Source organism: Salvelinus fontinalis, chromosome 3, assembly GCF_029448725.1.
Source record: "Salvelinus fontinalis isolate EN_2023a chromosome 3, ASM2944872v1, whole genome shotgun sequence".
Lineage (NCBI taxonomy): Eukaryota > Metazoa > Chordata > Actinopteri > Salmoniformes > Salmonidae > Salvelinus > Salvelinus fontinalis.
The window spans coordinates 76317441-76344656 of NC_074667.1; the positions used below are offsets into that span (position 1 = coordinate 76317441).

The window sequence follows — 27216 nt, forward strand, 5'->3', positions numbered from 1 at the left end:
CCAAAGAACTTGAAACACTCCCCGCTCCACTACAGCCCCATCAATGTTAATGGGGGGGGGGGGGGGGGGCCTGTTCGGCCTGCCTTTTCCTGTAGTCCACGATCAGCTTCTTTGTCTTGCTCACTTTGAGAGGTTGTTGTCCTGGCACCACACTTCTCCGACCTCCTCCCTATATGCCATCTCATCTTTTTCGGTGATCAGGCCTACCACTGTTGTGTTGTCAGCAAACTTAATGATGGTGTTGGAGTCGTGTTTGGCCACGCAGTCGTGGGTGAACAGGGAGTACAGGAGGGGACTAAGTACACACCCCTGAGGGGCCCCATTGTTAAGGATCAGCGTGGCAGACATGTTGTTGCCTACTCTTACCACCTGGGGGCGGCCCGCCAGGAAGTCCAGGATCCAGTTACAGAGGGAGGTGTTTAGTCCCAGGGTCCTTAGCGTAGTGATAATCTTCATGGGCACTATGGTGTTGAACGCTGAGCTGTAGTCAATGAACAGCATTCTCACATAGGTGTTCCTTTTGTCCAGGTGGGAAAGGGCAGTGTGGAGTGCGACTGAGATTGCGTCATCTCTGGATCTGTTGGGCGGTATGCGAATTGGAGTGGGTCTAGGGTGTCCGGGAGGATGCTGTTGATGTGAGCCATGACCAGCCTATCAAAGCACCTATCAAAGCACTTAATAATTTAGGCAGGTTACCTTCGCTTCCTTGGGCACAGGGACTATGGTGGTCTGCTTGAAATTTAGAACGCAAGTACGGTTATTCAGACACGGACAATATTTTTTTTCTGTTGTATGACCTTTATCTCTAGTGTGAGTCTTGTCTGTTGTGTGTAGAATGTTGTGTAACCTTTTGACATTTGCTCTCTGTTAGGTGATTGGTCTGTTGGATGTGTTCACGCCTGCCACCAGCCTAGAGGAATTCAATGACGTGTGAGTAACCGCTTTCTTTGTCTCTTTCTCTTTCCTCCACTTCTATCCCCCCCTCTCTCTGGCAGTTCATATAGCTCTTGGAGTTTAAATTGCCTAGCAGAACGCATGCGCGGATGCACACACACACACAAGCACAAGCACACGCACGCACGCATGTGTGATATGATGGTTTATTTAATCAAACCAATTTCTGCAGATCTTTATTTCATATGGTTTGTTGTGTGGTTCATCTCACTAAGGAACAGGCAGGATTACCACGTGCACACATTATTCCTTATTTCCATGGTAACAACCATTCCACTTTCTCCATGGCTGCCAGTGTGTGTGCAGAATACTGACGCAATATCCTTCACTTCATATCACTTCACACACACACACACACACACACACACACACACACACACACACACACACACACACACACACACACACACACACACACACACACACACACACACACACACACACACACACACATCTCTCCCTGGTTCACCCTAAAGGATATGTAAAGCTTTTAGCAGTGTTTATGGCTTGAAATTCGTAGTGCTGGCAGAGGAGACATACTCTCTCTCTTTCATACTCTCTCTTGTTGTGTTGCCATGGTGACAACCTGTCTTCCTCTTCTTTCTTTTTTTCTTCTTTTTTTTTTTGATTGGCAGGTACCTTGTGACCCACCTGATGGGGGCGGACCTCAACAACATAGTGAAGTGTCAGAAGCTGACAGACGACCATGTGCAATTCCTCATATACCAGATCCTCAGGGGACTCAAGGTAGGTGTTTCTCGCTGTCTGCCTCCTGTCTGGCTCTGGCTCTGGCTCTGTCTCTGTCTCTGTCTCTGTCTCTGTCTGTCTCTGTCTGTCTGTCTGCATGCGTTTTTCCATAGCTGCAGCAGGTAAAGGTTCCGTAGATATGCAGTGTTCTTAATTGTTGTTCTGTTTTGCAGTATATCCATTCAGCAGACATCATCCACAGAGTAAGTTACATCATATTTACATTTCATATTTAAATCAAGATGCTTGCATGGGGTGGAGGATGGGCATATTACTCAATACCTTCCTTATTCACCCCTACCTCCCTCTCTCTCTCCATCTCCTCCGACTCTCTCTCCATCTCCTCCGTCCCTCTCTCTCTCCATCTCCTCCGTCCCTCTCTCTCTTTTCCCTCCATCTCCTCCCTCCCTCTCTCTCTTCTCTCTTCTCCCTCCCTCCATCTCTTTCTTCTCCCTCCCTCCATCTCTCTCTTCTCCCTCCCTCCATCTCTCTCTTCTCCCTCCCTCCATCTCTCTCTTCTCCCTCCTTCCCTCTCTCCACAGGATCTGAAGCCCAGTAATCTGGCAGTGAATGAGGACTGTGAGCTCAAGGTAAAAAAATAATAATAATACTATTGGCCTACTGTACCCTCCTTAGTGCCTATATATCTGCTATCTTAATCTGATCAATCTGTTGTAGTGTATTAAAGGTTTAAAAACATTTACATTACATTTAAGTCATTTAGCAGACGCTCTTATCCAGAGCGACTTACAAATTGGAAAGTTCATACATATTCATCCTGGTCCCCCCATGGGAATTGAACCCTGGTCCCCCCGTGGGAATTGAACCCACAACCCTGGCGTTACAAGCGCCATGCTCTACCAACTGAGCCACACGGGACCGTGGCTTCTAAAGTTTGTAAATTCCACTTTAAAATGTCAGACTTGATTTACCCTAACGAAAAATGTATCAACCCCTACAACAATGTCCATTAATTATAATCCACATAATAATTCACATTTCCTGTTGCTGCAGTATTATCTTGATGCTGTGAGAAGCAGGGTCAAATTAGGATATAGCATCTGCTCTGATAAGCTCCTCCTCTCCATCTAGAAAGCAATATGTTACTGTAGTTGTCTTTAAAAAAAAATGTATATGTAAACACCTGACAGTCGCCAACATTCAGATCAGCAACATAAAACATGTAATAACACAATTTGTACCAGCAGTTATAGTTCTTGTTGGATAGTACTGTTTACAGTACTGTGTGTTCATTATTATTAGAGTGGCTTTAATACACTCCACCCACACACGAGGTTAGAAGCGTAGGATTTAATCTGCTGTGGAGTTTGTTTATAGCTAACCCTATCTTCACATACACCCACGCATATACAACACACACACACACACACACACACACACACACACACACACACCCCCTATCTCTTAATTTATCCGTCAGATCCTGGACTTTGGTTTGGCGCGACACACTGATGATGAGATGACGGGTTATGTAGCGACCAGGTGGTACCGCGCCCCAGAGATCATGCTGAACTGGATGCACTACAACATGACAGGTAATGATATACTATAACTACTACATGACAGGTAATGATATACTATAACTATCACTACTACATGACAGGTAATGATATACTATAACTACTACATGACAGGTAATGATATACTATAACTATCACTACTACATGACAGGTAATGATATACTATAACTATCACTACTACATGACAGGTAATGATATACTATAACTATCACTACAACATGACAGGTAATGATATACTATAACTATCACTACAACATGACAGGTAATGATATACTATAACTATCACTACTACATGACAGGTAATGATATACTATAACTATCACTACTACATGACAGGTAATGATATACTATAACTATCACTACAACATGACAGGTAATGATATACTATAACTATCACTACTACATAACAGGTAATGATATACTATAACTATCACTACAACATGACAGGTAATGATATACTATAACTATCACTACAACATGACAGGTAATGATATACTATAACTATCACTACAACATGACAGGTAATGATATACTATAACTATCACTACTACATGACAGGTAATGATATACTATAACTATCACTACTACATGACAGGTAATGATATACTATCACTACTACATGACAGGTAATGATATACTATAACTATCACTACTACATAACAGGTAATGATATACTATAACTATCACTACTACATGACAGGTAATGATATACTATAACTATCACTACTACATGACATGTAATGATATACTATAACTATCAATACTACATGACAGGTAATGATATACTATAACTATCAATACTACATGACAGGTAATGATATACTATAACTACTACATGACAGGTAATGATATACTATCACTATCAATACTACATGACAGGTAATGATATACTATAACTATCAATACTACATGACAGGTAATGATATACTATCACTATCACTACTACATGACAGGTAATGATATACTATAACTATCAATACTACATGACAGGTAATGATATACTATAACTATCACTACTACATGACATGTAATGATATACTATAACTATCAATACTACATGACAGGTAATGATATACTATAACTATCACTACTACATGACAGGTAATGATATACTATCACTACTACATGACAGGTAATGATATACTATAACTATCAATACTACATGACAGGTAATGATATACTATAACTATCACTACAACATGACAGGTAATGATATACTATAACTATCACTACAACATGACAGGTAATGATATACTATAACTATCACTACAACATGACAGGTAATGATATACTATAACTACTACATGACAGGTAATGATATACTATAACTATCAATACTACATGACAGGTAATGATATACTATAACTATCAATACTACATGACAGGTAATGATATACTATAACTATCACTACAACATGACAGGTAATGATATACTATAACTATCAATACTACATGACAGGTAATGATATACTATAACTATCACTACTACATGACAGGTAATGATATACTATAACTATCACTACTACATGACAGGTAATGATATACTATAACTATCACTACTACAGGTAATGATATACTATAACTATCACTACTACAGGTAATGATATACTATAACTATCAATACTACATGACAGGTAATGATATACTATAACTATAACTACTACATGACAGGTAATGATATACTATAACTATGAATACTACATGACAGGTAATGATATACTATCACTACTACATGACAGGTAATGATATACTATAACTATCAATACTACATGACAGGTAATGATATACTATAACTATCACTACTACATGACAGGTAATGATATACTATAACTATCACTACTACATGACAGGTAATGATATACTATAACTATCAATACTACATGACAGGTAATGATATACTATAACTATCAATACTACATGACAGGTAATGATATACTATAACTATCACTACTACATGACAGGTAATGATATACTATAACTATCAATACTACATGACAGGTAATGATATACTATAACTATCACTACTACATGACAGGTAATGATATACTATAACTATCACTACTACATGACAGGTAATGATATACTATAACTATCAATACTACATGACAGGTAATGATATACTATAACTATCACTACTACATGACAGGTAATGATATACTATAACTATCACTACTACATGACAGGTAATGATATACTATAACTATAACTACTACATGACAGGTAATGATGTACTATAACTATCACTACTACATGACAGGTAATGATATACTATAACTATCACTACTACATGACAGGTAATGATATACTATAACTATCACTACTGCATGACAGGTAATGATATACTATAACTATCACTACAACATGACAGGTAATGATATACTATAACTATCACTACTACATGACAGGTAATGATATACTATAACTATCACTACAACATGACAGGTAATGATATACTATAACTATCACTACTACATGACAGGTAATGATATACTATAACTATCACTACTACATGACAGGTAATGATATACTATAACTATCACTACTGCATGACAGGTAATGATATACTATAACTATCACTACAACATGACAGGTAATGATATACTATAACTACTACATGACAGGTAATGATATACTATAACTATCACTACTACATGACACATACAACACACACCTGGTACATACTCATCTAGTGTACACACACACACACACACACACACACACACACACACAAAAGAAAACCGACAACTACCTGAATGGATGGTAACATTGTTTTTGTTGTTGTAGTGGACATCTGGTCAGTAGGCTGCATCATGGCAGAGCTGCTCACTGGACGGACGTTATTCCCCGGCACCGACCGTATCCTTTCACTGTCATCATGGTGACAGAGAAAAGTTCTAATGGACAAATGTAATATTGACCCCTATCCCCTACATCAAGGGTGGGTAATATACAGATCTTGCCCGTGAGCCCAATCAATATGGCCCGCGGGAGGTTTGATTGTTTTGTTTATTTGGGAAATTATTATTTTGGGTCAAATAAAAACATTTTGGGCATCGCAGTGCTAGAGGTGTCACTACAGACCCGGGTTCAAACCAGGGCTATATCACAACCGGCCGTGATCGGGAGCCCCATAGGACGGCGCACAATTGTCCCAGCGTGGGAGGGTTTGGCCGGGGGGGGGGGGGGGGGGGGGGGGGGCGGGGGGTTTACTTGGCTCATCGCTCTCTAGCGACTCCTTGTGGTGGGCCGGGCGTCTGCAGGCTGATCACTGGTCGTCAGTTGAATGGTTTTCCTCCGACACATTGGTGCGGCTGGCTTCCGGGTTAGGCGGGTCATGTTTTGGAGGACGCGTGACTCGATCTTCGCCTCCCGAGACCATTGGGAAGTTGCAACGATGAAACAAGATCGAAAAAGGGGGTAAAAAAATATATATAGAGAAAACATATATAACTTCAGCCCACTCTTGAACATCTAAAACTATATAGGAAGTATTTGTACATTTTAATTAATGGGCCTATCCATATATATACATGTTTATGGGCCTACAGTTTATGGGCCTACAAAATTACTGTCACCCCTGACTGGCAATGCACAAACAATACTTAAAAAACATAAACAATATAATTTATAGAGAAACTCAAAATACCAACATGTGAGAAATACTGTACTTTATTAATGTTTCTATGGAACCAACCAAAATCATTTATTGATTTAATTAAAAATCAATGTCCTCAAAATCAAGGTTTCACAATTAATGACACCCTTAAAGATGATTGTAAATAACATCTACCAAAATTAAACCAGGAAGTCTTAAGGAACTATATTGAGCCATTACATCACTTCCTGTTTTACTAGGGTATAAAAATGAATTAACACACATGCAATATCCCTTTGTCAACACCATGAAGAAAACAAAAGAACTGGCAGTTGAAAAGGGACAGATGGTCGTAGACCTTCATAAATCTGGTCATGGCTACAAGAAGATCCACAAAGGATTGAATATACCACTGAGCACTGTCAGGGGAATTATTAAAACATGCAAAAGATATGGAACAGTTGAAAACCTCACGGGTAGAGGACGCAAATGCATTTTGCCCCCCAGGATAGGGAGGAGGATGGTGAGACAAGCAACAAAATCCCCAAGAATCACTGAAAGAATTGCAGGCCTTGGTGGCGTCAAGAAGCACCATCAGACGCTACCTTCACAACCACAGGCTCTTTGGAAACCCCTTTCTGACCCCAAGACACAGGCGCAGGCACTTGGAGTTTGCCAAACGTCATTTAAATTATGACTGGAAGAAGGTGCTCTGGTCAGATGAGACCAGAATGTAATGTTTTGGTCAGATACAGCATCGGCATGATTGGCGTCGAAACAACAGAGATGCATACAAGGAGAGGCACCTCATACCCACGGTGAAACAGAGATGGAGACAAGGAGAGGTACCTCATACCCACGGTGAAACAGAGATGCATACAAGGAGAGGCACCTCATACCCACGGTGAAATATGGTGGTGGGTCAGTGATGTTTTGAGGTTGTTTTAATTCCAGAGGTCCAGGGGCACTGGTTTAGATTGATGGCATAATGAATTCCACCAAGTGTCACCCAAAATTGCCTGATAATCTGGTTGCCTCTGCCAGAAGGCTGGGACTTGGCCAGTAGGTGGACTTTCCAACATGACAATGACCCTAAACATACTTCAAGATCCACTCGTCAATGGTTCTGTGACAACAAAATCAATGTTCTGCCATGGCCATCTCAGTCGCCGGACCACAATCCAATCGAAAACCTGTGGGCTGAGTTGAAGAGGGCAGTTGATAAACGCAAACCCAAGAATGTGAAGGATCTTGAAAGGATCTGCATAGAGGAATGGTCCAAAATCCCTCCAAATGTGTTCCTTAACCTTGTCAAACATTACAGGAAAAGACCCCATGCTGTTATCCTTGCCAGAGGTGGTGGCACTAAGTACTAAATGAGGAGTGCCAACAATTATGAAACCTTGATTTTGGTGAAATGTTTTTTGTATTAAATAATTGTATGATTTTGGTTGGTTCCATTGAAACATGAATAAAGTACAGTATTTCTCACATGTTGGTATTTTTAGTTTATCTCTATAATGATATTGTTTATATTTGTATTGTTTTTGCATTGCCAGTCAGGGGTGCCAGTAATTTTGGAGCCCCTTGTATGCATACATACACATTTACATTTTAGTGGGCCTATAAACTCAACTCAAAAAGAAACGTCCTCTCACTGTCAACTGCGTTTATTTTCATCAAACTTAATATGTGTAAATATTTGGAGGAACATAACAAGATTCAACAACTGAAACATAAACTGAACAAGTTCCATAGACATGTGACTAACAGAAATGGGATAATGTGTCCCTGAACAAAGGGGGGGTCAAAATCAAAAGTAACAGTCAGTATCTGGTGTGGCCACCAGCTGCATTAAGTACTGCAATGCATCTCCTCCTCATGACTGCACCAGATTTGCCAAGTTATTGCTGTGAGATGTTACCCCACTCTTCCACCAAGGCACCTGCAAGTTCCCGGACATTTCTGTGAGGAATGGCCCTAGCCCTCACCCTCCGATCCAACAGGTCCCAGACGTGCTCAATGGGATTGAGATCGGGGTTCTTCGCTTAGCCATGGCAGAACGTTGACATTCCTGTCTTGCAGGAAATCACACACAGAACGTGCAGAATGGCTGGTGGCATTGTAATGCTGGAGGGTGATGTCAGGATGAGCCTGCAGGAAGGGTACCACATGAGGGAAGAGGATGTCTTCCCTGTAACGCACAGCATTGAGATTGCCTGCAATGACAACAAGCTCAGTCTGATGATGCTGTGACACACTGCCCCAGACCATGACGGACCCTCCACCTCCAAATCGATCCCGCTCCAGAATACATGCCTTGGTGTAACGCTCATTCCTTCGACAATAAACGAGAATCCGACCATCACCCCTGGTGAGACTAAACCACCAGGGGTTTGTCCAGGGCTACAATAAAACGGTGTACTGTTGGTGGTACTGGAGGACCGGGTTGGGAAACACTGATCTAGTTGTCATTGAGTAGAGCTGCCCTGTAATGCCCTTATTCCCTCTTGTTGATCTGAGTTCATCTGTTCCTCTGATACATGTTTCTCTGCTGGCTGTGATCTAAAAGCATGTTGTCTCTATTCAATAGTACAGTATGGCAGCTCTCTCCATCCTCTCTACCTCCCTCCCTCCTCTCCCTACATTTACTCTCATCACCTCATCTTATTCTCTACCCCGCCACCAACCCACACACACACACTCACACACACACACACACACACACACACACACACACACACACACACACACAAACATAGGAAAACATTTATTCAGTATTTACAGTTGAAGTCGGAAGTTTACATGCTCCTTAGCCAAATACATTTAAACTCAGTTTTTCACAATTCCTGACATTTAATCCTAGTAAACATTCCCTGTCTTAGGTCAGTTAGGATCACCCCATTATTTTAAGAATGTGAAATGTCAGAATAATAGTAGAGAGAATTATTTCTTTCAGCTTTTATTTCTTTCATCACATTCCCAGTGGGTCAGAAGTTTAAATACACTCAATTAGTATTTGGTAGCGTTGCCTTTAAATTGTTTAACTTGGGTCAAATGTTTCGGGTAGCCTTCCATAAGTTGGGTGAATTTTGGCCCATTCCTCCTGACAGAGCTGGTGTAACTGAGTCATGTTAGTAGGCCTCCTTGCTCGCACACACTTTTTCAGTTCTGCCCACAAATTTTCTATAGGATTGAGGATACAGGGCTTTGTGATGGCCACTCCAATACCTTGACTTTGTTGTCCTTAAGCCAATTTGTCACAACTTTGGAAGTACGCTTGGGGTCATTGTCCATTTGGAAGACCCATTTGCGACCAAGCTTTAACTTCCTGACTGATGTCTTGAGATGTTGCTTCAATATATCCACATCATTTTCCTTCCTCATGATGCCATCTATTTTGTGAAGTGCACCAGACCCTCCTGCAACAAAGCACCCCTACAACATGATGCTGCCACCCCCGTGCTTCACGGTTGGGATGGTGTTCTTGGGCTTGCAAGCCTCCCCCTTTTTCCTCCAAACATAACGATTGTTGTTATGGCAAAACAGTTCTATTTTTGTTTCATCAGACCGGAGGAAATTTCTCCAAAAAGTACGATCTTTGTCCCCATGTGCAGTTGCAAACCGTAGTCTGTCTTTTTAATGGTGGTTTTGGAGCAGTGGTTTCTTCCTTGCTAACCGGCCTTTCAGGTTATGTCGATATAGGACTCGTTTTACTGTGGATATAGATACTTTTGTACCTGTTTACTCCAGCATCTTCACAAGGTCCTTTGCTGTTGTTCTGGGATTGATTTGCACTTTTCACACAAGTCCGTTCATCTCTAGGAGACAGAACACGTCTCCTTCCTGAGCGGTATGACGGCTGCGTGGTCCCATGGTGGTTATACTTGCGTACTACTGTTTGTACAGATGAACGTGGTACCTTCAGGCGTTTGGAAATTGCTCCCAAGGATGAACCAGACTTGTGGAGGTCTACAATATTTTTCTGTATTTGGCTGATTTCTTTTGATTTTCCCATGATGTCAAGCAAAGAGGTGCTGAGTTTGAAGGTAAGCCTTGATACATCCACAGATACACCTCCAATTGACTCAAATTATGTCGATTCAGAAACTTCTAAAGCCATGACATCATATTCTGGAATTTTCCAAGCTGTTTAAAGGCACAGTCAACTTAGTGTATTTAAACTTCTGTCCCACTGGAATTGTGATACAGTGAAATAATCTGTCTGTAAACAATTGTTGGAAAAATGACTTGTTTCATGCACAAAGTATATGTCCTAACCGACTTGCCAAAACTATAGTTCGTTAACAAGATATTTGTGTTAGTTGAAAAATGTGTTTTTTAATGACTCCAACCTAAGTGTATGTAAACCTCCGACTTCAACTGTAGTTTAGGGACACTTTGACCTGTGTGACAGTATGATGTGTGACCCTTGACCCTGAGGCTGAAAGATATAAACCAGCTGCAGCAGATCATGAGGCTGACAGGAACGCCCCCGGCCTGTCTCATTAGCCAGATGCCCAGCCACGAGGTGAGGCACTACGACATGTCCTTCCCAGATCCCTCCACTTCATCCAGGCTGCAGCAGGCCTTCCCACAAGTCCCATGTTGTTTCCATGCCTTTTTTAAAGACTTTTCTCCGGTACTTTTGTATACTTTTTAGCGAGTAGTTCTGAAAGTAGCACTCACGGGGCAAAAGTGGTCCCCGGAAATTGCGTACTACGTCACATATGTGCCCATAGAAAGTCTACAACCCCCTTGGATTTATTCACATTTTATTGTCTTACTTAGTGGGAGGAAAATGTATTTCATTGTCATTTTTGGTCAACAATCTACACAAAATACTCTGTCAAAGTGGAAGAAAAATAGATAAAAAATAAAAAAGATTAATGAAAAATAAAATGCTAATATACCTTGATTAGTTAAGTATTCTTGGGTAAGTCTCATAAGAGCTTTGCACACCTGTATTGTGCAATATTTGCCCATTTTATTATTTTAAAAATTCTTCAAGTCTTGCCATAGATTCTCGGGCAGATTTAAGTCAAAACTGTAACTTGGCCACTCAGGAACATTCACTGTCTTCTTGGTAAGCAACTCCAGTGTAGAATTGGCTTTGTGTTGTAGGTTATTGTCCAGGTAAATTAATCTCCCAGTGTCTGGTGTAAAGCAGACTGAAGATTTGCTGTAGGATTTTGCTGATGCCTGTTTATTTTCTTCCAGAAAAACTTGCCTAAACAAAACTATTTGAGTTATTTCATTTGTAAAAGTGTGTAGTATTTTCACTTTGACTTGGAGTATTTTGTAGATCAATGACAAAATAATTGCAATTAAATCTATTTCAATCCCACTTTGCAACGCAACAAAATGTGATAAAAGTTCAAGGGGGTGTAGATTTTCTATAGGCACTGTATGTGCACCACGTCAATGCTCTCTCTCTCTCTCTCACTCTGCTGTGTGTGCGTCTTGCTACCTGTCGCTCAGATGGCGAGAGGGTGAAGCTCATTGGTTGAAACTAATTGCTAGGGGCCTGGCCCATGTGGGGGAAAATGGCACCGCACAGATTCCAGAAAACAGTCTCTTTCAAACTAGGGATTTCGTGGCTAATTGAGGTAAAGACAGTAATTCTGCTCATAGATTATGCATGTGTGAACTACACATTGACACATCCAGCCCAAACTGGGATGTTAAAAAAAGAAAAACCTCCGGAGAATGTCTTTTAAGATCCAATTTCTTTTTTCACACGTCTGATTTTCAACTCTTTATTGTTGAGGAAGGGCTTGTAAGTAAGCATTTCACTGTATGGTTAACACCTGTTGTATTTTGTCATGTGACAAACTTTGATTTGATATTGCTCTCTGTCCACGGAACCCAGGCAGAGACAGAATTGGAGTGTCAACATCAACCAATGCCCTTTTCCCTCTGAAAGCCAATCAACTTTGCTATTTTTTTGTTTGATGACAATATGCACCTAGAATTTTGATACACTCTGCAGAGCTCTTCCCACCCTCTCTCTGCACCAGTCTGCTCTTTGTCTCTGATGTAACCACTTCCCAGAGTGCTTTGAAAGCCCTAATTCCTGGTAACTGTCAAAAATAAAGGAAACACCAACATAGTGTCTTAATAGGGCATTGGGCCACCATGAGCCAGAACAGCTTCAGTGCACCTTGGCATAGATTCTACAAGTGTCTGGAACTCCATTGGAGGGATGAGACACCATTCTTCCACTAGGAATTTCATCATTTGGTGTTTTGTTGATGGTGGTGGAAAACGCTGTCTCAGGCGCCGCTCCAGAATCTCCCATACGTGTTCAATTGGGTTGAGATCTGGTGACTGAGACACACACACACACACACACACACACACCCTTTAAACCCCCTGTGCTCCTTTGTGACCCCTCTTTTAAAGTCACTGAGATCTCAGTTTTTTGTTTGTTTTTAGCAGTATAGCTATTTAAGGTTGAGTTGATACTTCCATATGCATACCTGCCCAGAACTATTATAGTCCATGCATTTAATATTGGATTCCAAGCATGCCCATAGACAAGATGCACTTATCATTTAGCACAGTGAGTGTTTGAGGCAGCAGGCAGGCAAAATGGAGCACAAAGTTCCAAAAAGTAAATCTCAAAGTAATCTCAAAGTATAAAACAGAACATGGAAGTTGTTGACATGATCTCCTAAAAAGTTTGGAAATGTGGTGTAAGAATTTTCAAAGTAAATAAACATTTCATTAAATATGATTAGGTGATTTATTTTTTAATAGATGACCCTAAGCATGATGGGATGTTAATTGGGTAATTAACTCAGGAACCACACTTGTGTGGAAACACCTGCTTTCAATATACTTTTTACCGCTCATTTACTCCAATGTTTCCTTTATTTTGTCAGTTACCCGTACATCCACTGTGCCCGTAACTGAAATGTCCTTCTCCCATCGGCATCAATGCATGATTTACGCATTCTCATCAAGTTTGTACAGAAAGCTATCTTCACAGCCGTCCTGTGGGATCACTTGATTTCAGAAACAGTGGGAAGTGTTGAAGTCAAGTCTGTGTTCTCGTGAGTGTTTTTGAGCTGTGTTGAGTGGAATGTGTGTTGAGCCTGCTATATGTGTATCTTTGACAGGCCAGAAACTACATCAACTCCCTTCCCCAGATGCTCAAGAGGAACTTTGCTGATGTGTTTGTTGGCGCTAACCCACTAGGTAATAATGGGCTAGTCTGTGTAGTGTAACATACGCACACACTGTTTAACACACAGCATTTCATTTATACTCTACATCTTTTGGTACTACCCAGTAAGAAATAAGGTTTTTGTCTGTCTAGTGGAACGTTCACACTCACTCACACTGTCTAATCAGACACACTCTGTTTACAATCCCTATCCCTTCCTCCCACCCACCCCCTTCTCTCCCACTAGCGGTGGATCTGTTAGAGAAGATGCTGGTTCTGGACACTGATAAGCGGATCACAGCGTCCGAGGCCCTGGCCCACCCCTACTTCTCCCAGTATCACGACCCTGACGATGAGCCAGAGTCCGAGCCATACGACCAGAGCTTCGAGAGCAGAGAGCTGGAGATAGAGGAGTGGAAAAGTAGGTGGACATAACAAAATACTCTTATTTAACTAGGTACTGTACAAGTCTACTGACCTCTGATTCTCTTGTTTTCCCTCCTCTCTCTCTCTCTCTCCCAGGGTTGACGTATGAGGAGGTTTGCAGCTTTGAGCCCCTGCCATTTGATGGAGATGAGATGGAGTCCTGAGGGGAGGAGGGTGAAGTCATTGCTAATCCCGCCTCCTTCTCTTACTGAACTGTGAGGAAGAGATTGCATGTAGACACTGATCTAGGGCCAGTTTTGTGTTTCATCCCCTAATGGTTTAGGTTAGGATCTGGGGGTAAGCTGATCCTAGATCTGTACTTAGATACAACTTACATCCGGAGCACGCAACCTTGTGTGAGGACTATCAACTCACCAGACTAGTTCAAACAAACAAACAGGAAACCACGATATTCAAGTGCCTGCCATCATTCATTTCTGGGGTTAGAGGTCAAGGGTCAAAGGTGACCCCTTCCCTACACTCTCCTCCAGCTTGCTGTATTATATCGTCTTTGATTGGGTCCCTGGGATGAATTGGGGAAATTACTTTGTAATATATTATCTAGTGTTTGTGTGTTTAGAATGTATTAAGTCACATTATTTGCCAAAAACTACCTAAATTCCTGGAAACGGTGCTCAGATTTTAACGTTCAATATAGCAAAAACAATCACATGGTTTAACCAACAAACCACTGCATTTTTGGAACCGTTATTTATGGTCTGTAGTTTATGGCCTTTTGGATAGAAGTCGGTAGGAAATACAACAGTGGTCATGACCTGCTCCTCTCTGACAAACCTTGTCTCCACTGTCAAACTGTACGCTGTTGTTATGCCTGCCAGGGTTTTAGATGTGTAAATAAGGCTGCCCTCTTGTAAATAAATGATACTGTGCACCAATAGTAATACTGCCTAGAAGTCCCTGTTATCATAGAGCACATAGACCCCTCAAGGCTTAGAACATTGCCCCTAGCAACAAGAACCCTTTAGGAATGACTGACAGGTTCCATACTCAGAGGGATCGTTATGAAATAGTATTCCATTAGAATGTACACTAGTTTTAACTTAATCATAGTAAAGTTTTGACATCCATCTTTTCTCTCTAAGTCAATCACCCAGGGAGGGGGGAGGGCTTGGGTAGTTTATTCGCTTATCCTGCCTCTTAACTTATCTATTTTTCTACCCATCTCTGTCTGTTTCTTTTCACTCCATCGTTGTATCATTGCCCCCCTTGAGCACTGTCCTGTCCTCTGTGTAGTCTGATTAAAAGTGAGTGGAGAGTTAATGTGACTGTCACACAATGTTATTTAATAGAATGTATTTAAAAATCCTCCAACCCCATATCACAAGACTGATGCTGAAATCAGAATGGGTTTTCCCCAAGCATCCATAGTGTCTGCTCTGTCGAGTGCTTTTAGGTGTCAGAGCTTCCATTAGAGGCATAGAGATCCTATTAATGACATATGGTTCTAGGAATTTATAGGAAGTCTTGATAAATCACTGGATTCCCAGTCCTGGTTGTTGACAATGTGATTTCAATCATATTCAAATGTCTTTTTAAGTAACTATATTTCCATAGATGTATCTTGTTATTCTGTTCTATTAAATGTGTGGGATGCTAGCACCCCCTATTGTATTTAACACCTCTTTATCTTTTCATTTGTACAGGAAGTGGCTTCATGTTAGTCTCTGAGTGCATGCCAAAATAGCACATTATTCCTTATATAGTGCACTATATTGGATCAGATCTCATAGGGCCCTGTTCAAAAGTAGTGCACTAAGTAGGGAATATGTTGCCGTATAGGATGTACTGTGATTATTCCCATAGAGCGATCGACATATTTATCTCTTCTTATTTATGCAGTACAGCGCTCAAATCAGACAATATTCAGAATCTCTTCCAGTTTAAGCAAAAACAATGCCTGCATCTTAACACAGTAACTACTTTTTATTTAATATTATTTTACGACTGCTCCTGGTGGTGATTTTTCTGTCTCTGTAAAGCAGTAGGCTACCTATCAAATCAGTGTTGGTGTCAAAGTCATTCAATTTATTTGAAATGAACTTGAACCCGTCCCTAGCTCTTCCCACAGCTGTATCTCTGTGTTCATTAGGCATAAAACTGGAGAAAACCTTTTGAAACAAATGGGCTTTCTAATTGCATGTTTTTTTTAAAACAATGTACCGTTTGCTGCGTTCTGAACATAGACTCGTGACATACAGGGCTGTGGTCTTTCTGTGTCAATCAGTGAGTGTCCACTTGAGGGCTGTATCATAGCAGGATCACTAACAGATAGGCCTACAGCTGGGGCGTATTCATTACGCCGGTTCTGTTAAGAAAACGGAAGCAAACGAAACGGGGCGGGACCTACCTGAATTTGTCCAATAGAAACTCTTGTTTTCATTGCAAAAACGCAACTGTTTGGATTAATGATTAGACCGCAGCTCTTGATTGTCTGGCTCATTTAAAAAGCTAAGAGTTGTTGGGACTGTCAGTTATAGCATGCCCATTTCAAGTCTTAATGTTGGAAAGATATTTCTGATCGTTTAGGAAAGTTTGTTGGCTGACCCATTGATCCTGCTTTGCGATACAGCGTTGTGTGTTTTCATGTTTACAGCAGCAGGATGCTGGAGGGTAATACAGAAACCCCATACATTGTATTGACACAGTAACATACGTTAGTTAGGTTACTGTCCTCCAGCCAGCTCTCTCTCTCTCTGTCACAGCAATTATCCTGCAGGATGAAGGTAAAATTACTATTTATAATCTGGCTGATCATGCAATGAGTATTGGTTACCTTATTTTGCTATTGTTATGGTTGTTTATTTGATTTATATGTTTTTAACAGACAGACCATGTTTACTTTGTACTTTAATGATTCCCCACATTCAGAACCATGAGATCAGGTAATGTCACCTGTTAATACCACTGTTAGAAAATAAAGGCTATTATTTTTCAGAACTGGCCTGTCATTCTTCCTTACTATATGTGCAGCCAGGGCCTACTGTTATCCATTTCCCTCAGGTTTAGTTTGTGCTGTAAAGTCATGATAGACATAGCATACATTACTTTACTTTAACGTTTTCAACGTCATCTATTTTATTCATTTATCAATAGTTGAGAAAACCATTGACTTGAAGATGAAATGTTTTTATTTTGACTGCATTTTGGTTTAGTTTATATTTTGCATGCGGACTCCGCATGCGCAATTCATTTGTAGTCTGGACGCAGAGGGGGGAACATCTCCTGCTCTGACTGCAGCTGGGAGGGACTGCTGCGCGACGACTGGGCCGCCTGTGAGTGCTTTGGGACGGGGGTGGGGCCCACGGCAGCGCTCGCTGCTCGTTGAGAAGAGTAAGAACAATACGTGCTTTCACGTCAGTCTCCAAAGTATCCAATAACACCAGAAAAAGTCGCTAGATTTGTCGCTAGTCGCATTTTTGAAAATGTGTCGCCAGAGAGGTCTGAATACTCGCTAAATATAGCAACAAAGTCGCTAAATTGGCAACACTGTCTGCACGGGACCGATTTCTTCATCCCGCTCCCGCTGGCTTTCTGTCAGACTCCCACCATCTACTGCAAAAACTGGTCCCAAACCCAACAGCAGACCCGCAATGTTATTTTAGGCGTATGTCACGCAGCTCATTTGCTAGCCATGGACACAGCAATTTTGCGCCCTATAGGCAATATCAATATAAGCGCAAAAAGAAAATTTAAGAATTAGTTTAAATTACCAGAGATTATCACATGGCCCTTATATTGTATTACTGGGCTATATCAGACCAGAGGCTAGATGTACAGTACCAGTCAAAAGTTTTTTTTAAACTATTTTCTACATTGTAGAATAATAGTGAAGACATCAAAACTATGAAATAACATATGGAATCATGTAGTAACCAAAAAAGTGTTAAACAAATCAAAATGTATTTTATATTTGAGGTTGTTTAAAGTAGCCACCCTTTGCCTTGATGACAGCTTTGCTCACTCTTGGCATTCTCTCAACCAGCTTCATGGAGGTAGTCACCTGGAATAAATTTCAATTAAGAGGTGTGCCTTGTTGAAAGTTAATTTGTTGAATTTCTTTCCTTCTTAATGCATTTGAGCCAATCAATTGTGTTGTGACAAGGTAGGATTGGTATACAGAAGATAGCCCTATTTGGTAAAAGACCCAAGTCCATATTATGGCAAGAACAGCTCAAATAAGCAAAGAGAAATAACAGTCCATCACTACTTTAAGACATGAAGGTCAGTTAATGTGGAAAATTTCAAGAACTTTCAAGTGCAGTCGCAAAAACCATCAAGCGTTATGATGAAAATGGCTCTCATGAGGACCGCCACAGGAAAGGAAGACACAGAGTTACCTCTGCTGCAGAGGATAAGTTCATTAGAGTTACCAGTCTCAGATTGCATCCCAAATAAATGCTTCACAGAGTTCAAGTAACAGATACATGCCAACATCAACTGTTCAGAGGAGACTGCGTGAATCAGGCCTTCATGGTCGAATTTCTGCAAAGAAACCACTACTAAAGGACACCAATAATAAGAAGAGACTTGCTTGGGCCAAGAAACATGAGCAATGGACATTAGATTCGTAGAAATCTGTCCTTTGGTCTGGAGTCCAAATTGGAGATTTTTGGTTCCGACCGCCGTGTCTTTGTGAGACGCAGAGTAAGTGAACGGATGATCTCCGTGTAGCAGTGTGATGTTGTTCCCCTAGATTATGTACCAAGTTGCACACAAGGACCAGTTCAAATAGGCCAGGTCAAGAGGGGATGTTAATAATAATTCAGTGTGTTTAAAAACATTTTAATTACAGCTGCATAGCTAATGTTATTTGTTCATATCTATATTGTAAATACACTTGATTGTAAAAGTTTTGTATATTTTGGTTTGGTCCATTGTGGGGTATCTGTGTTACTATACCCTCCTATTGCTCTCTCTTGCCTGACCTTCAGCTAGTGAGATGCCTGAGAGCTGTGACTGCGCCAAGGCTAACATATTGTGCTTTGTCTCTTCATGCGCAAGGCAAATAAAAATCCAACAAGCAGACCTCCAGTTGTGGCAGTGTCTTCAATAAATTACACAATGCAGAACAAACCACGCTACATCCGCATGTGGTTCCCACCGTGAAGCATGGATGAGATGGTGTGGGGGTGCTTTGCTGGTGACACTATCTGTGATTTATTTAGAATTCAAGGCACACTTAACAAACATGGCTACCACAGCATTCTGCAGCAATACGCCATCCCATCTGGTTTGCGCTTAGTGGGACTATCATTTGTTTTTCAACAGGATAATGACCCAAAACACACCTCCAGGCTGTGTAAGGACTATTTGACCAAGGAGATTGATGGAGTGCTGCATCAGATGACCTGGCCTCCACAATCACCCGACCTCAACCCAATTGAGATGGTTTGGGATGAGTTGGACTGCAGAGTGAAGGAAAAGCAGCCAACAAGTGCTCAGCATATGTGGGAACTCCTTCAAGACTGTTGAAAAAGCATTCCAGGGGAAGCTGATTGAGAGAATGCCAAGAGTGTGCAAAGCTGTCATCAAGGCAAAGGGTGGCTACTTTGAAGAATCTAAAATATATTTTGATTTGTTTAACACTTTTTTTTGGTTAATACATGATTTCATATGTTATTTCATAGTTTTGATGTCTCAACTATTTTTCTACAATGTAGAAAATAGTGCAAATAAAGAAAAACCCTTGAATGAGTTTGACTGGAACTGTAGTTTGAAGAGAGCAGAGTTGGAGAGACTTGCCCTTTCTCTTGAGCTATTGGTATAGCCCACCTTTTTAGAAGTGGGAATATTTTCAGATGGAGAAATATGGTTGATCAATATTTAGGCCCATTTCTAGACAATGTAGTAAACTATAGCCTAATCATAGGCCTATTTAGGAAGTACATTTCCTTGGAAAGATAACTACCCATGCTTCTCCGCCCATGTATAGGCTATAGCCTACTCTATTTAACTGAGAACACACCTGATCTCGCAGGTATGGCTACTGACCTGGAAGCAGCTAGAATGACGACAGTGACACTTGCTACGTTTTGCGTAGGCCTACAGGCCTTTTAGGAGGACGATTTGCAGGCAGAGAGAAATAAATGTGTAATCAATATTTATTGAAAATGAAAAGGCTCAATGCTCGCTAACCTATGTGGGCATTGTGCCTCTTCCTTTTCAATGATGATTGCATTTTTTGATTGTACTTCAACTCACATTGGTTGATCGCCCTCCACTTCTTTCCATTATCAATATTTATTGACAGACTTTGTAGTAAACTACAGTCTAATCTTATTTAAGTTCATTTCCTATTCAAGTTAACTGCCACTTGATTCTCCGCCCATGTAGGCAGCCTACTCTATTTCAATGAGACCACACACTAGACACACTCAAACTCTCACGCTCAACTAGGAGAGGTAGGCTACTGACTTTGAATACAAAAAATATGTGTTTTTAATACAATATTTAGGCTAACGCATGCAAAGCAAAAAGTAGACTGTTTACAAATAATCTGTGGGACAACAAAAAATATTTTCATCCCAAAGTCGTCTGTCTGATGGCCTGCTCCTGCCCGCAGCATGAAAAATGCTGACCACGCATCAATGCAAGATTAGAATTCTACATCCAGTCACCCTCAAGCTACTCTATTTCAATGATATACAGGTAACTGCCATAATAAAGGAAATACGTGATACATTGCCAAGTATATTGAAAGCAGATGCTTCCACACAGGTGTGTTTTCTGAGTTAATTAAGCAATTAACATTCCAAAGGCACAAAGGGTTGTGTGTGTGTGTTTCAGGCTCTGTTTAGACAGGCAGCCCAATTCTGATCTTTTTTTCACTAATTGGTATTTTGACCAATCAGATCTTAAAAATATCTGATGTGAAAAGATCTGATGTGATTGGTCAAAGAGACCAATTAGTGGCAAAAAAGTGTAAATGCAGCCATAGTCTCCCGATCTCAACACAATTCAACACTTATTGGAGATTCTGGAGCGGCGTTTTCCACCACCATCAACAAAACACCAAATTATGGACTTTCTCGTGGAAGAATGGTGTCGCAGCCCTCCAATAGATTTCCAGACACATATATTACTTCCAAAATATATATTGATAATTTATAACATAACAGTGGCTTTAACGACTTCTCTCTCCTGATTTATAAAAGCACCAATGCTTTATGTTTCCTAGTAGGGTTAAATATGAAACAGTGGTAGTTAGAACAGGCTGTGTACAGGTAATAGGTTAACAGGTAGGAGATTAACAGGTAATAGGTTAACAGGTAGGAGATTAACAGGTTAATACTGGTTGGGGATCTTTAAGACTTTCTTCATGGACAGGTGTTCAGGTCCGAAGGAGACAGGAAGCAGATCGCTTATGTTCATCTCTACGTACGAGCCGTCTGGCTTGGACAGATACACGTCCCAGCTGGCCCCAAACTGGAGAGGAGGAGGTGGAGAAGGAAGAGGAGGTGGAGGGGGAGGAAGATGAGGAGGAAGGGGAGGAGGAAGAGGAGGAAGGGGAGGAGAAGGAAGAGGAGAGACAAGCATAAGCATGTTGTAGTACATGGACACCTTGGATAACATTTCCTGCTCTACAACTACCTTGGTAACCAGGATGTAACATGGACCAATAAGCACTCAAAAGGCATAGTAACTGAAGGAGACACACTACTCCTACAGTAGAGATGCTGTACATGACACTGACACCATTTCTCTTCTTCGAGGCTTGATGCCAGGCTTGAATGATCCTTACCGCTCTCATGAACTGTCTGCAGCCACCGCATGGTGAGATGAATTGGTCGATTAAGTCACTGCAGATATTAAAGATACAATCATTTTACAATACAGTTGATGAAAATAAAACGACTATCCTTGGCACACTGCACTATGCCACACTGACAGTTGTTTGAGAACGTTTGACTGTTATCAAGATGTTATGGCATGTTCCTGACACTAGGGGTCAGCATTAGAGTGGTGAAAAATGGAAGAGATTTGGGACGTAAAACAGAACAGTTCCAAGAGCACCTACTACATGAACTTTACCTGGCGATAGCGATGGCCTTGGAGCTCCTGTAACCCTCTGACACTGCTTTACAGATGGTCTTCCTCTCTGCACACACCCCCAGGTTGTAACACGCATTCTCCACATTGCAGCCTAAAGAGATAACAGATCACATTTACTGTCATGTTTTAATATATATATATATTTCACTTTATTTAACCAGGTAGGCTCGTTGAGAACAAGTTCTCATTTACAACTGTGACCTGGCCAAGATAAAGCATAGCAGTGCGACACAAACAACAACACAGAGTTACACATGGAGTAAACAAACATAGTCAATAATAAAATAGTAAATGTCTATATACTGTGTGTGCAAATGAGGTAGGATAAGAGAGGTAAGGCAATAAATAAGCCATAGTGGTGAAATAATTACGATATAGCAATTAAATACTGGAGTGATAGATGTGCAGAAGATGAGTGTGCAAGTAGAGATAGTTTCCCATGGTCTAACAGAGCACCACATTATATTGGGGTTAACATCTCTGATTCACCAACAGTCAGGTCGAGCAGGCAGAGCTGAAGAGAAGTCTCGCCTGTCCCCTCTAATGATCTTGATTAATTGATCAATCATTTGATTTAAATTTTTGTTATTGATTTTTGAAATTGTACGGAGTGTAACACATGAAATCATCTCTTACTTTATGCAACACATATTTCCATGTTGTCAGTATCGGTGGTGTAAAGTACTTAAGTAAAAATAGTTTAAAATACTACTTAAGTCATTTTTTATGGTATCTGTACTATACTATTTATATTTTTGACATCTTTTACTTCTACTTCACTACATTCCTAAAGAAAATAATGTACTTTTTATTCCATACATTTTCCCTGACACACAAAAGTACTCGTTACATTTTGACAGCTTAGCAGGACAGGAAAATGGTCCAATTCATACACTTATCAAGAGAACATCCCTGGTCATCTACTGCCTTTGATCTGGCAGACTCACTAAACAGAGAACATATCTGGTCATCTCTACTGCCTCTGATCTGGCAGACTCACTAAACACAAATGCTTTGTTTGTAAATGATGTCTGAGTGTAGGAGTGTTGGAGTGTCAGAGTGTGCCCCTGGCTATCCTTCAACAACAACAAAAAAATATGGCTGTCTGGTTTACTTAGTATAAGGAATTTGAAATGATTTATACTTTGACTTTTAATACTTAAGTATATTTTAGCAATTCCATTTACTCTTGATACTAAAGTATATTTAAAACCAAATTTGATACTAAAGTATATTTAAAACCAAATGCTATCAGACTTTTAATCAAGTAGTATTTTACTGGGTGACTTTTCATTTTTACTGGAGTGATTTTCTATTAAGGTATCTTTACTTTTACTCAAGTATGACAATGTAGTAGATTTCCACCGCTGGTCAGCACGCTTCAGTTCGGCTGACGGCTAGCCGAAGTCGGCTCGGCAAACCCGAACGAGTGTACTCCCATACTCCCTTAAAAGACCTTCGCTTGAAAAAGGTCAATAGTACTGTTTGTCATATTTGAGATGCCGTAGCCAGTATACATTTCCTCAAAATAGTCAGAATTAATCTGAAATAACTCTGTCATAACTCTGAAATAATTCTGTCATTAATTCGGACGTATTTGCAGAGAATGATCTTAGTCGCTCAATTTTACATCTAACATGTTTGGTGCAGTATTTCTCAATTTAAAAAATGTGCATGAAAACGAGTCGTTTCTCGTTAAATGACAACACTTACTTTATTGAAGAATCCCTACAGGTGACCAATCACGGACGAAGGGGCTGAGATTTCGGCGCCTAGAACTTCGGCCGGTCTCGAGAGAAAAAAAATGTGCCCTGAACAGCCGGGGGAAAAAACTTACCAAGTCCCAAAACGACAAAAACGTCACACAATGTCATCATAATGTATACACAAACTTCCGAACTGTTTCAGATGGAAAGCATGCCTCTAAGGAACTTCCAACAATTGATGATTGACAGAGTAGTTGACCAACAATGACCATGAGACAATCCTGCTAATTGCTCTGTTTGGCTAAAAGCACGTCTTTATGCCACAGACATAACTTAGTTTAGATGGTCTCTCCTCCGATCATCATTAACAGGTTATTCAAAACCAGTCAGCCAAAAGAACATAATATACTCTTCAAAGTTACTGAAACTGAATTACTGACTGTTAATTATACTTGTGAACAAAAAGGCTTCTTGCCCACTTTAACTGACTGACTGAATGACTGAATTCTGACTGAATGACTAAATTCTGACTGAATGACTAAATTCTGACTGACTAAATTCCAATGCTGACAGGAAATAATCTACAGAAGTGTAGATCTTGGACAGACAGAACTACATCATACTGTATGTACATCGCAGGCTTGCTTCACTATAATGCTTAGTCAGATGGACTCATGAAACAGTTCCTTATGATGGGTAGTCAGAAATTGCAAAACAGATATGAACCTTGAAACATTGGATTTGACACCCTTACACGCCCCTGCTCCAGATTGAAACCAAGCCTTAAGTGTACACGATCAACGTTTACACTTTACAGTGTAAAAAGGATGATATTGTCAGGTGATGAAATACTCACAAAGCCTCCGAACTGAAGACTTATTGATTATAATTAAGAAATAGAGAATAAGTAAATCTATCTTTGTGAACGCAACATAAAAGCATTTTATTCCAGAGACGGGCTCTGTACATGTTTACATTATTGTAGTAACAACACTGAGACTGGTCAATCTCTCCCCACTGAGAATATCCCCACATCTTTCAATTCACTTACCTGGTCTAATAAAGACAACTGAACGTATGTACTGATTGACAGTGGTATATTTTTAAATTGCCCCATGAACTCAATCAATTAATCAATCTATTGAGCAGATAGCTCACCTGTGAACACCTTGCCGTCGTGGGCCAGGAGGGCTGCCTCGACCCTGAACCGGCTGTAGGGGCAGTAGGTGAACTCCTTGGCCTCCAGGGACCGACGAATGAGCCCCTCTACTGTTATCCCGTCCTGGTGCACGCTGGCTGGGTGGTGGAGCCACGACCGCTGGTCCTTCATCTGGATCGGTAGGTCTCCCATTTCAGCTCTGTGCCTGGGCGTCTGTGTTATCCTAGCTTCTGAGTCTGTGCCTGGGCGTCTGTGTTATCCTAGCTTCTGAGTCTGTGCCTGGGTGTCTGTGTTATCCTAGCTTCTGAGTCTGTGCCTGGGCGTCTGTGTTATCCTAGCTTCGGCTATAATAACTGTTTCCAGAGGAGGCCCAGAAGGGAGAACCCGCCTTTGCAATGCAAAGTGTGTGGGGATGCGAACCACAGCACAATGGATCATTGTTATTCTAACCACCTATGCTTCCTCTGTTATGCAGCTGGGCACACACGTCGGGAATGTAATTCCCGTCGCTCCATCAAACAGCAACACAACACAGCGGCAGGAAAACTAGCTGGCCCGCACTGGGTGGGGGGAAGTGCTGGGCCTTGTGAGGTGCCCCAATTCGATAGTGTTGTAGATTTAGAGTCAATATATTCAAGTGTTTGTGATGAAGTCAAGTCGAACGAAAAAGTAATTATGCAAAATACACAGAGAGTGCTCGACAACGATGAACTCTTCTATACTAGTGTGTTACTGGGGGTTGTTATAGAGGTGAGCGCTAACTTCCGGCTAACTTCCGGCGCCGACCGAGATGGCCGCCTCGCTTCGCGTTCCTTGGAAAATATGCAGTATTTTGTTTTTTTATGTGTTATTTCTTACATTGGTACCCCAGGTGATCTTAGGTTTCATTACATACAGTCGGGAGGAACTACTGAATATACGATTAACGTCAACTAACCATCGTTCCTACCAGGAATATGACTTTCCCGAAACGGATCCAGTGTTTTGCCTTCCACCCAATACAATGGATCTGATCCCAGCCGGCGACCCTACGCGACGCCGCAAAAGGGGCAAACGTAGCGGTCTCTTGGTCAGGCTTCGGAGACGGGCACATCGCGCTCCACTCTCTAGCATACTACTCGCCAATGTCCAGTCTCTTGACAATAAGGTTGATGAAATCCGAGCACGGGTAACATTCCAGAGAGACATCAGGGATTGCAACGTGCTCTGCTTCACGGAAACATGGCTAACTCAAGAGACGCTAACGGAGTCGGTGCAGCCAGCTGGTTTCTTCACGCATCGCGCCGACAGAAACAAACATCTTTCTGGTAAGAAGAGGGGCGGGGGGGTATGCCTCATGATTAACGAGACGTGGTGTGATCATCATAACAACACACAGGAACTCAAGTCATTCTGTTCACCTGATCTAGAACTCCTCACAATCAAATGTCGACCGCATTATCTACCAAGGGAATTCTCTTCGATCATAATCACAGCCGTATACATTCCCCCCCAAGCAGACACATCGATGGCCCTGAACGAACTCTATCTGACTCTTTGTAAACTGGAAACCACACACCCTGAGGCTGCATTCATCGTAGCTGGGGATTTGAACAAGGCTAATCTAAAAACAAAACTCCCTAAATTCTATCAGCATATCGATTGTGCTACCAGGGCTGGTAAAACCCTGGATCATTGTTATACTAACTTCCGCGACACATATAAGGCCCTCCCCCGCCCTCCTTTCGGAAAAGCTGACCACGACTCCATTTTGTTGATTCCAGCCTACAAACAGAAACTAAAACAACAAGCTCCCGCGCTCAGGTCTGTTCAACGCTGGTCCGACCAATCTGATTCCACGCTTC

General features: G+C 41.1%; 2 protein-coding genes and 1 non-coding gene across 3 annotated transcripts in view; 1 reads left to right on the forward strand and 2 right to left on the reverse strand.

The window, feature by feature from the left end:
• Window positions 1-17392, forward strand: part of LOC129851481 (mitogen-activated protein kinase 14A-like) — a 42949-nt gene extending 25557 nt beyond the window's left edge. Inside the window, exons 3-12 of the mRNA XM_055918058.1 lie at window positions 872-930; window positions 1590-1701; window positions 1875-1904; window positions 2244-2291; window positions 3143-3257; window positions 6027-6098; window positions 11289-11368; window positions 13962-14040; window positions 14256-14429; window positions 14531-17392. Coding sequence (XP_055774033.1) covers window positions 872-930; window positions 1590-1701; window positions 1875-1904; window positions 2244-2291; window positions 3143-3257; window positions 6027-6098; window positions 11289-11368; window positions 13962-14040; window positions 14256-14429; window positions 14531-14598 — 837 coding nt within the window. The 3' untranslated portion in view covers window positions 14599-17392. The remainder of the gene's footprint in view (window positions 1-871; window positions 931-1589; window positions 1702-1874; window positions 1905-2243; window positions 2292-3142; window positions 3258-6026; window positions 6099-11288; window positions 11369-13961; window positions 14041-14255; window positions 14430-14530) is intronic.
• On the reverse strand, window positions 2506-2582 carry trnat-ugu (transfer RNA threonine (anticodon UGU)). Its single transcript has one exon. It is a non-coding gene; the product is annotated as a tRNA-Thr (tRNA).
• A 3477-nt stretch (window positions 17393-20869) lies between the features above and the next one.
• On the reverse strand, window positions 20870-26107 carry LOC129851482 (cytidine deaminase-like). The gene is made up of 4 exons (XM_055918059.1): window positions 25372-26107; window positions 22487-22598; window positions 22197-22254; window positions 20870-21880 (listed from the first exon to the last, which is right to left on the reverse strand). Exons 1-4 carry the CDS (start codon window positions 25562-25564, stop codon window positions 21740-21742), a joined length of 504 nt encoding a protein of 167 aa, XP_055774034.1. The 5' UTR covers window positions 25565-26107; the 3' UTR covers window positions 20870-21739.
• Between the last annotated feature and the right edge of the window lie 1109 nt (window positions 26108-27216).

Excerpts from the sequence above, each read along its gene's own strand:
- LOC129851482 (XM_055918059.1), bottom strand. The coding sequence starts at position 25,564 with ATGGGAGACCTACCGATCCAGATGAAGGACCAGCGGTCGTGGCTCCAC. Across the intron at positions 22,599-25,371 it reads CGACGGCAAGGTGTTCACAG|GCTGCAATGTGGAGAATGCG; the intron begins GTGAGCTATCTG and ends TTATCTCTTTAG. Across the intron at positions 22,255-22,486 it reads AAGGCCATCGCTATCGCCAG|TGACTTAATCGACCAATTCA; the intron begins GTAAAGTTCATG and ends TAATATCTGCAG.